Source organism: Psammomys obesus, unplaced genomic scaffold (assembly GCF_907164565.1).
Source record: "Psammomys obesus unplaced genomic scaffold, mPsaObe1.curated_primary_1811, whole genome shotgun sequence".
Classification (NCBI taxonomy): Eukaryota; Metazoa; Chordata; class Mammalia; order Rodentia; family Muridae; genus Psammomys; species Psammomys obesus.
In genome coordinates this window covers 10054796-10065787 of record NW_026590062.1, presented here as the reverse complement: position 1 = coordinate 10065787, position 10992 = coordinate 10054796, and the positions used below count along the sequence as shown (strand labels likewise).

The 10992-nt window shown below is 44.0% G+C and overlaps 1 protein-coding gene across 1 annotated transcript in view; it reads right to left on the bottom strand.

Moving 5' to 3' along the window:
* Naa25 (N-alpha-acetyltransferase 25, NatB auxiliary subunit) overlaps positions 1-10992 on the bottom strand; it is a 49384-nt gene that overhangs the window by 9541 nt on the left and 28851 nt on the right. The window contains exons 15-19 of the mRNA XM_055606225.1: positions 10470-10569; positions 6646-6797; positions 5747-5872; positions 2185-2428; positions 1611-1734 (exon numbers count right to left, since the gene is read on the bottom strand). Of these exons, the coding sequence (XP_055462200.1) occupies positions 1611-1734; positions 2185-2428; positions 5747-5872; positions 6646-6797; positions 10470-10569 (746 nt within the window). The remainder of the gene's footprint in view (positions 1-1610; positions 1735-2184; positions 2429-5746; positions 5873-6645; positions 6798-10469; positions 10570-10992) is intronic.

Genomic DNA, 10992 nt, shown 5'->3' with positions numbered 1-10992 from the left:
ACACACACACACACACACACACACACACACACACACACACACACACAAAATGAATGAATGAGGCTCAGAGGTTAAGAGCACTGGCTGTTCTTCCAGAGGTCCCGAGTTCAATTCCCAGCAATCACACCATGGCTCACAACCACCCATTAATGAGATCTGGTGCCCTCTTCTGGCATGCAGGCAGATCATTGTATAAAGAATAAATAATTTTTAAAAAGAAGTGAGTGAATGAATGAACAAACTATAGGGACAGGTCTGGAAAGCTGGCTCAGCAGTTGAGAGTATATACTGCTTTTATAGAGGACCTGAGTTCAGTTCCCAGCACACATTTCTGAATGCTCACACAGCATATCTATCACACAGAGTATCTCCAACTCTGGGGAGCTGATAAATCTGGTCTCCATAGGTGCATGCCATCCCATGCAAACCCTGACACACACAATTAAAAGTTGGGGCTGCCAGAGATGGCGCAGCAGTTAGGAGCACTGGCTGCTCTTGTGGAAGAACCAGGTTCAATTCCTAGCACCCAGATGGTGATTCACAACCGTAACTTCAGTTCCAGGGGATCTGGCCTCCCCTCTTCTGGCTTCTGAGGGCACCAGGCATGCATATGATGCATAAAAATGCACACAGGCAAAATACCCATACATATAAAATAATAAAAAAAAAAAAATTAAAGTAATAATTGATGGTCATTGGTGGCGCATGCCTTTATTTTTTATTTTTCTTTTTTGTTTTTTCGAGACTTTCTCTGTGTAACAGTCCTGGATGCCCTGGTCTCACTCTGTAGACCATGCGGGCCTTGAATTCACAGAGATCTGCCTGCCTCTGCCTCCTGAATGCTGGGATTAAAGGTGTACGCCACCACAATCTGGTAAAATGTCTTTTTATTCTATTTATTCTATTTATTCTATTTATTCTATTTATCTATTTATCTATTTATCTATTTATCTATTTATCTATTTATCTATTTATTTATTTATTTATTTATTTATTTATTTATTTATTTATTTATTTAGAGAGTTTCTCTGTGTAGCACTGGCTGTCCCGGACTAGCTTTATAGACCAGGCTAGCCTTGAACTAACAGATTATTTGCCTGCCTCTGCCTCCCCCAGTGCTGGGATTACAGGCATGTGCCATCACACCTGACTGGCACGTGCCTTTAATCCCAGCACTCAGGAGGCAGAGGCAAGTGAATCTCTGTGAGTTTGAGGATAGTCTGTTCTACAAACTGAGCCAGGAACTCAAAGAGAAATCATGTTTCAAAAAACAAAGAGTCTAAAAAGCAGGAACAGTAAAGTCAATACCAAAAGCAAGTGACGGCAAAGGCTTTCTCCTCCTAAGACATTCAAATCCACTACTGAAAAACACAGAGGAGGAGGGGACAGTGACTGCTCCTCTGGCCCAGGACTGTCTTAGGCTCTCTATCACACCTTCCAGCTGTGTCCTGAGCACTGCAGATCTATCATTCAGCTTTGTAGGACATCTGGGTATGGGGCTCAGCAGGTGAGTATTTTTGATTTCTATATGTTTAGGATTTCATTATTTATCACACTTACTAAACTTTTAATGATAAAGGTCTTGTAAACACCTGCCCATGTACACTTACCTAAGCCATTGCTGTCAAGCTCATACATATCATTGACAAGATGAAAGGAGTGGACCTGGCACTGACAGCAGCCAGAACTGAAGAACCTGTCCATCCTGGTGGGAACAGGCCCAAGGAAGGGGTACTAGAAAAAAAAGAAAGAAAACCATATCCTTAATTCACACAAATTATGAAAATAGGACTTGTAACTATTGGATAAAACTTAATAAAAATCCACCCATCAGAAAACTAGTAACTAGGGGGGTCGGGGGGAAAGACTGGAGAGATGGCTCAGAGGTTAAGAACACTGTCTGCTCTTCCAAAGGTCCTGACTTCAATTCCCAGCAACCATATGGTGGCTCACAACCATCTATAGTGAGATCTGGTGCCCTTTTCTGGAGCACAAGCACACATGCAGGCAGAAATTTTTATAAATAAAAATTTATAAAATTTTGCTCAACATAGCAAAACCCTGAAACAGCCCAGAACTATCAATCCCCCTTTCTCAAAATGCCACAAACTGGGACAAAAATGTATTATGCCAAAAGCCGCCAGTATAATTACTTAGCCTCCAACAGCAAATACTTATCAATACCTGAATTTCCTTCTCAATAAACCGCTTCCCTGTCTCAACGGCCACTTCTAGCTGTTGGAGGAGCAAACGAAGGATGTCAATCCGGGAGGACACACCATTCTCTGACGTCTTCTCTGAGTTCTTTGGCTCCACAGGGTGGGTAAGACTTGGAAGTCCACTGATCAGCCTCAACGTTAAGGAGCGAATTCTTAACCACATGGTCTCCTCCTCCAAGGAGAGTTTCTTATGCTCTTCAGAAACATTCCTTAAACAGAAACATCCCCAACCGTCCATTTCACTCAGCCTGTTGCCTTCAAGTCTCTGAGTGTGCATTTTGTCAAGGCACTTTGGTACAGTTTCCCTTCACGTAAGGCTCAGGCCAAGCATATGATTAGCACCTGCCTTACTACAGTAAGCTTCACATGGCAGGTTTACCTGAAGGCTATTTCCCCATGAGGGGTATTTGCTCTGCGGATTAAAACAGGATACAAAAAAGCTCAAATGCCAGACAAACAGGGTAGGGAAAAAGTGCCCAGCTACCCAAACACTCGGGAGTCCACAAGTTCACAAAGACCCTTTCAGTCTTTTCCACACACAAGTATATAAATGAATGGCTGCACAGGGTTTTAGCTCGCTGGCATACAGGACACCTTAACCATTTGCAAGGCCCAGGGCTGAATTCCAAGTAGCACCAAAAAATACACATATAGAAATATATAGGCAAAATCTTGAGAACTTGTACCATGTTTCTTTGAGATATAGATCCAGCTACCCCTGTCTTCCTTTGTGCTGGGTTAAAAGCATGGATGGCACCGGCTGACTTGTACTACTTTTGACCCACATTTATTTAGTGATAGTGCATATAGTAGAAGGCTAGCATTCAGTTGATGCCTGGCAGCTTAGACTCCAAGAATTACTTAAACAAGAGCAGCTCCTGTGGCTGTGAGAACACACCGTCAGTATATGGTGAACATCTTTTCTGCAGGGAGCCTGAGACCTTGGTATATGCTGAATAGAGTATGCCAATGAAGCCAGCTGTTTCACTGAGCTTCACTAAGCATCCAGCTGCCCTAAGCAGAAAGGTATGGCTCAGGCCAAGCATCTGATTACCACCTGCCTCACTGCAGCAATCTCTCCATTCAGCATATGTGTGCACTAGCTTCCTGGTACATGATATGCTAAAGTAAATTGTATGCTGCATTTTAAATTCCCTACAGAAGGGCTATAAGTTTTACGTGTCACCTAAATACAAGACAGTAACCATGTTCCCACACATTCTTGCTGACCAGTCATTCATCCCTGTGCTAGAAACAAGTCTCGCTATAGTTAGAGCCCCTTAAAAATACTAATAACTGATGTCTTATTCTTAGCCATGAATAGTGTAGGCACATAAAAACTGAGTTTCAGAGAATGTCAATACAAATGAAGAACTGAGAATGCCTTTCTTCTTTCCTTCCTTCCTTTTTTTTTTTTGAGATAGGGTCTCATATAGCCCAAGCTGGCCCAAACTTGCTATATATCAAAGATGACCCTGAACTCCTGACCCTTCATCTCTGCATCCCAAGAACTGGACTCCAGCAGATTGCCACACATCAGGGTCTGTACCTTAGTAAAGTCTGGTAAATACCACTCAGTCTGTTCAGAACTTTTATGGGCATGATTCCTCATACTTCTTTAAAATTCCTCTTAATTTCCACTTTTTTTTATTAGAGAGGACAGTGTTTTCACTGTACCTCCAACACCCTCTATACCATGTCTTTTTTGGATTGTCATCCTTTGAGCTGCCTTGCTCATCTTTATGCCCAGCTCCAATCCAGGGCCCAATGTGGTAGGCACGCCACCCATCAAGTGTTTGTGGAATTGAAAGCATTGACTATGGCTTCTTTTGTTTGTTTTTCGCAACAGGGTTCTCTGGTTGCTCTAGAATGTGCTCTCAAAGATTCCCCTGCCTCTGCCTCCAGAATTTTAAAGGCATTAAAGGTGTGCGCCACCACTGCCCAGCAGTGTTTACCCTTTTAAAATTACACCAAGGGCCAGCAATCTGAAGGACTACACTTGAGTATGTGGGAATAAGAAGGGTGGAGGTAGCTCTTCTAGTGGCTAAGAAGCTGCTTCTAAAAGAACCATGGGAAGGGAGATTTATTATCACATTGATACAGGGCTTCATGTAGCATAGGCCTTGAACATGCTGTGTGGCTGGGAAGGCCCTTGAATTGCTGATCTGTGCCTCTAACCTCTCAAGTGCTGGGATTAACAGTGTGTACCAGTATGCCAGGCTCTGAGAAAGGTTTTAAGCCAAGCTATTGGTTATCCAGCAGATAAACTAGACTGAGAGAGGTTAAGTATTTAGATCAATGTCACAAAGGGAGCCCAGCTCCCAACCTACTGCTCTGGAATTGCCAACAATTTTCTCAACACTGAAAAGCACACGAAGCTTGACCTCTATACAGGGCACGTGCAGAGACATGCTGAGCAGTCATCTCAGGGAGGCAGCAGGACAGGAAGCTTGGCAGGGTTAGTAGACAGGGAAGGCGGCAGTGAACAAACACTAAGGTACAGTCATAATCTTTCTCTGGGGTCCTCCCTTTCCCCATTCACTATGACCAGTGAGAAATGTGGGTGGCCAGCACACCAGAAGTTTACACGTTCACATTCACGTCAGTAGCCACAAGACTAGAGTAAGCAGTAAGCTCTAAAACATACTTGGCCAAGCAGGGGCCTGGCTCAAGTACATGTTGTTGAGTGGGCAAAAGGGCAGCGTATGGAGTGTCCCTCAGTTTTTGTTGTGCCTGCGCTATTCGGGGCTGAGAATAAGACATTAATTGTGAAATATTTTTACCTTTTTTTCCCCCCTGAAAAAAGATCATACTACATAGCCCTGGCTATCCTGAAACTCTGAGATGTAAACTGACTGGCCTCACAGAGTTCTTTCTGCCTGCCTCTGGCTCCAGGCATGAACAACCACACTTAGCTAAAAAACACTTATCTTTTGTATTGCTAAAAAAAAATAATAAATTTACACTTGGGTATACACACACATATATATGTCTGTGTGTGTGAACAACCCTCCCCCCCCCAATTGTCAGTGTGCCATAACCCTTTAGTACCTAACAGAGATTAAAAACCTTTTTATCTGCCAGCTTGATATAGTGCTAGGAAAAGCCACCATCACTTTAAAAATGTTTTCTCCTTCCTCTAAGGTACTGAAGGAACTGCACGTGCAGCCTTTAATCCTCTGGAGCTCATACACCGTGGCACCGACAAAGCCCGTCTTACCAGCCTCAAAGAACAGGACATGCTGCACACCTGTGTATCTCCTTCCACACATGTGTATTTGTGTGGAAAAGATTTAAAAAAAAATTTTTAAGCATACACCTTTAATCCCAGCACTCAGGGAGGCAGAGGCAGGCAGATTTCTGTGAGTTCGAGGCCAGCCTGGTCTAAAATGTCCAGGACAACCAAGGCTACAAAGAGACACCCTGTCTCAAAAAAACAAAAAACAAACAAACAAACAAACAAACAAACAAAAAACCCAGAAAAGTTTTAGATTCACCCTGACTCTTTGGAATTAAGTTTCTCTTACCTGTCTTTTGGATCCCAGCTGAAGAAAACATCCAAGTCTCTGTTGTCCCGCAAATCTTCCCAAGGAACGTCATCTTCCTCTGGCCTCAGATTCATTGATTTGATACTTTCTGCCAAACTAGTTGATCTGTAATATAAAAGGTTTGCTTAGGCTTTATATTGTGTGCATGTGCATGTGTGCTGTACACGAAAGACTGCATGAATATGTAAGCCCAGGGATGCCAGAGATCTATATCAGGTGCTCTCTTCTATCTCTATCTACTTTGATTTCTGAGACAGGTATCTCACTGGACCAGGACCTCACCTGCTGGCCAGTGAGCCCTAGGGACCCTCCTGCCAAGGATTACAGGCATGCACTGTCATGCCTGACTCTTTACATGGGTACTAGGGATCATAACTCCGGTCCTCACATTCACACAACAAGCATTTTACCTACTGAGCCATCTCCCCAGCCCTGAAGTTTTATTTCTATAAACAATACAGATATGAAAACATCAGACAGGACTCTCTTTTACTGGAAACAGACACTTGCTTTAAAAATCATGGTCTCATATGTCTCATATAAGTCAAACAGAACAAAGACAAGTTATGGTAGCTCAGTACACAACAAGCAAACACCTCTTGGAGTTCTGGAGAATTCAGTGGGGAAAGCACCTGCTCCTGAAACCTGTCCAGGGAGGGGCCTCCAAAGAACATGGAGGAGAGGTGGTGCCCAGGGCAGGCTGCTTTTCTACTGGTTCTGAGACACAGCTATAGCCCTTCAGCATTCTCCATGACAGGATCAAGGTTCTGTGTCTCCCTTCTCTTCCTATCTTCCACTCTTCCCTTAACTCTGCTACTGACAACCATGAACATCTGATCTGGGCCTCTGTTCCTCCTGGTCTCTCATTGGGTACTTACATGTTTGCTTCAAGTAGAAGGTCTAACAGCATCCGTTCAGTGCGCACTTGTGCAAAGTGCAGAGAATTATTCAGCCTGTTCCTAAAAGCGATAAACTCTGGGATCTTCTCAAATGCACCGTATTTGTAAGCTTGAATAATGTATTCTGAGGTCTGAGAAGGAAAGACATCACCGTGGTATAAATACTCCCTGGTCAGGCAATGGAAGCAAAGCTTGCCAGGCAACTAAACATTCAAACTAGAACCAAGGCTTTGGTCCAGACTCTGAAGGTCTGGGCTACACAGCGAGGTCCCAGACATAAAGAACGTTACTTTTCTTCCCTCCTGCAGCTTCAGCAAATGTCTCCTCTACCATACAGCCAGGCCTGTCTCAGCCATCACGTCTTTCAGGACAATAGGACTTAGAGGATCTTCTACCACATCAGCCAAGAATATGGCAAGTGTCATTCTAAAAGGGATCTTACAATGTATCTTTCTGCTTCTAAGACAAACTGTGCTCTGTACAAAGATTCTGAAGATGCCATAATCATACAATCCTACCCCACCCAAAACGAAACCACTCTCCTTCAGAAAGAGATTGCTCCTTGACTGCTTCTCTCTGAACTCATCAGTACCAGACACAAGGCGGATGAGCTTTACAGCAGGACAGAAGACACCAAACACGAGACCCACCATCAGGAATGTCATAATATACTCTGAGGAAGCCATCAAGAACCAAGTTTCCTGAGCACACGAATTGCTAGAAGTTGTCCTCGACAACTAAGTGAAGCGTGTATTTTAGTTACAGATTAAAATAACCAGATGGAATGCTGCAGAGCAGAGGCAAGATGGAAAATTCTACATGAAGTCCTGGCGCACCAGAAGTAAATATCAGGGAAGAATGCCTCACAGACCACCAGGTTCACAAGACAGATCACCCCTTTGGGCCAAGGGAAGTGTTTAGCTTAATGCTGATGTCTACCCCAAAGACACTTCTAGAAAAGCCAGTCTTTGCCTAGCCTTAGTTTGCTTGCTCTGCCCCCATTTCCTCTATGCCTAAGTAATTTGCCCAGTAGGAAAATAGGCCAATAGTCAACAACATACCCTCTGATACACAGCCTCGCAGGGTTCATTTCAGGCCGTGGGGTTGCGCCACGGGCGCTAAGTCAACTGCATTCGATGCGGCTTTTAAACCCCCAGGGGACACCTCGGCCAGCTGTTTGCCTGCAGTATCTGGAGAGATTAAAGACGGACGGACACAAGAAAATTAAAAAGATTATGTGTGATCCTGCAGGTTTAGGACTACCTGCCAGCTTGACTGAGGACACTGGCATGCCCCATCAAGAGGCCCACACTTATCACACACTTCTCTCCTATAGTCCCCAACTTAGAAGACACAGCAGGGTTGACTGCTGCTGACCCTTCTAATGGGAACTTAGAGTTTGAAAACACTCTAACTAGCCAGGATGGAAGTATGACTTGGGTGGTTCTAGACAGACTGCAATTCCAACATGAGGCCCAGCCTTCCCTCAAGTGGGAGCTAAGTGTGTGAGTGGTCCATGGAACTTCACTTGAGAAAGCAGACAACAGCTTTTATGTGAGAGAAACAAGGGGCAACCAGGGAATAAGTACAGTCTTTAACAATTCAGGAGTGTCTGCAATTTTCTGTGCATCTGCCTGTAATAGTCCTCCTTAAATTCCACAGTAAAGGGGCTCTGCAGAGCTAGCCAAAGGCCCAAGAAGCAGGAGGAGGAGGCCTAGAACATCACTGCTGAAGCCTGGCTCTTTGTGGAACGCAGCCAAACCAGAAGCCACAGGTACTCTAAAGACTGCTGACCAGAGCATGCGTCCATACCTACCCCCATTCATTTGTGCACCAATGAGGCAAGTTAGATACCAGAAGGATCCCTGAAATGAACCCTGGTCGCTGTGCAAATTAGCAAAACACGTAGGTATCAGACCTTAAATGATGACCTTTCTGAATACCAAAAATAGAGACTTCAATATTTTATTATTTTTATTTATGCAATGTGTTTGGGTGGATCCCCTGAACCTGGAGTTACAAATGGTTGTGATTTGCCTATCATATATCCAGGCCCTATGCAAGCCCAGAAAGTTCTTAACCACTGTGCCAAGTCTCTGTCCAAAAGTGAGTTTTTAAAACTACCCTTTGGCAATGTGGAAACCTAATACTGATTCCCAGATAAGATGACCACAGACAGACCATCCAAAGATAACTTTCAACACCACAGCACAAAGCCCACCTATCAACAGCAGATTTCCTATTTAAGAAGTACTTTATTAAAGAACTAATTAGGAAGTGAAATACATTAATCACCCAAGCGAAAAAACATTTGAAGACTCCCCAAAACGACCTAAGAATGAAAGCTGCAGAACACAGTGACTGGGGTTTGCAGAGAGCCGCTCCAACAGACACAGGGCTCCACTACGTCCTTACTAGAGATGCAGGCATCACTGCCTTGGGTCCTTACTGATGGGCTACCTTAGAATGGTTATAATAGTCCAGGAATAAACTCAAAGAAGGGATTGTTATTCTTCCATTACTAAAATGCTAATTTATCAGACTCAACATCATGTACATTTAGCTACATTAATGATTCCTGCCACAATCAACTATTACTAAAACTCTGACCCTTCTGAGGCCAGGCAGGAAGATAGAGTACTTGGGACCAGTCTTACCTATATAGCAAAACCCTGTCTCAAATTTTAAAAGTCTTCAGTAAATGAAGTATCTTTAACTTCTTCCTTATAAAGACAGAAAAGAGCTAAAATGATATTTGAAGAACAGTTCTTTTGAGTTAGTAATCTGATCACAGATTCCCGAATGTACTATGTAATTATAGATTTATCACTCAGCTGCTATTTACACTGGAAGTTTAGCCCAGCATCTGAACACCAGCCAAGACAGCATCTTTGAAACAAGCTCAAATGCAAATACCTCTTCTCTCTCCAAAGTGAGATCTCCAGAAGCCAATCCCTACAGGACAAGCGGACAGATGACGCAGGCTGAGGCAAAGGGGCCAGCCTTCTCTGGGATCAGAGCTGCCTTCCCACACGGACACAATGTTCAGAAGCCCTTCTCTCCTGCCTCTCCATTCTCTAACAAACCTCTCAAGAAGCAGGTGGAAGACAGGTATGACTTTAAAGCACAGGCCTCAAGAGTATTTGCCAAGATGAATTCCAGATGGCAACTTCCTCATCAAGCTTGATGATGCTGACAGACCAAGGAAAATGGGAGCCTGGCATGGCCAAACTCCAAGAAGTGAGGTTTAGCCACACATAAGAAGAACAGAAGCAAGCACTGGCCAATCTGAAGTCAGGCCTTCTCTGTACACTAGCTCCCGGACAGTTTTGCAAGACCATCAACTGAGACAAGCTGGATTCCCTGAAGGAACTTCTTTAACCAAGTGGGGCCAAGTGAACAGCAGTGAAGGCTACATGAGGACCCCACCCTCAACCTCGCCTAGGGCAGCTCTAATTTACTGCCCCTTCAATGCAGTGGAGGAGGCTGTTGGCACAAACTCGGAGCTCCTTGCTTCCAATCTTGGGAAGTCTCTGAATAGCATGTGAAACACAGAGCTAAGAGCCATAAGATGGCTTAGTCTATTAATACCCAGTTGGAAATATAAATTTCCAAGGGTTTAAGTATAGACATGCACACTGAACAAATGCAAATATCACTACCTAGTGGCCTTGGATAATTAAACTCAGCCTCAGGGCTCGTGCCAGCAACACAGCAAGGTTACATGTATGCCATGACCCTATGGGGTATACTCTGAACCAGGCAGTCAGCAGCAAGCCACAGTACTAGCGGGTTTCACTTACATCTTTCTGGTTGGAGTGGAAAAACCTGAGTGCGAAGTTACAGGACTGGGAGGCAGCAGCATATTGACCCAGGGATGCGGCATATCGGGTCAGAAGATAGCTAGGTAGGAAGGAAAGAGAAAACGTTACCTCACTCTACTGTCAAATACTAGTTGCCAAGTTACTATGGTAAAAAGAGAGCAGGGAAGAAAAGAAACACTCTTCTTGTTCATGGGATCAAACTAAAAGAAAACCAAGAGTTCCTTCTTTATACCTTAATAATAACTGGAACATAGAGCTGGTCAGAGAACACAATGTTCTCTTCCTAAATGCACATAGAAAAAAAATTCTCTTGCTAGGCACAGGGAAACATGCCTGTAATTCCAGCACTTGACAGACGCAGGTAAATCTCTGTGAGTTTGAGGCCCGCCTGGGCTACAAAGCTAGTGCAAGACAGCCAGGGCTACACAAAGAAACCCTGTCCAAAAAAAAAAAAAAGGGAAGGAGGGAAGGAGGGAAGGAGGGAGGGAGGGAGGGAGGGAGG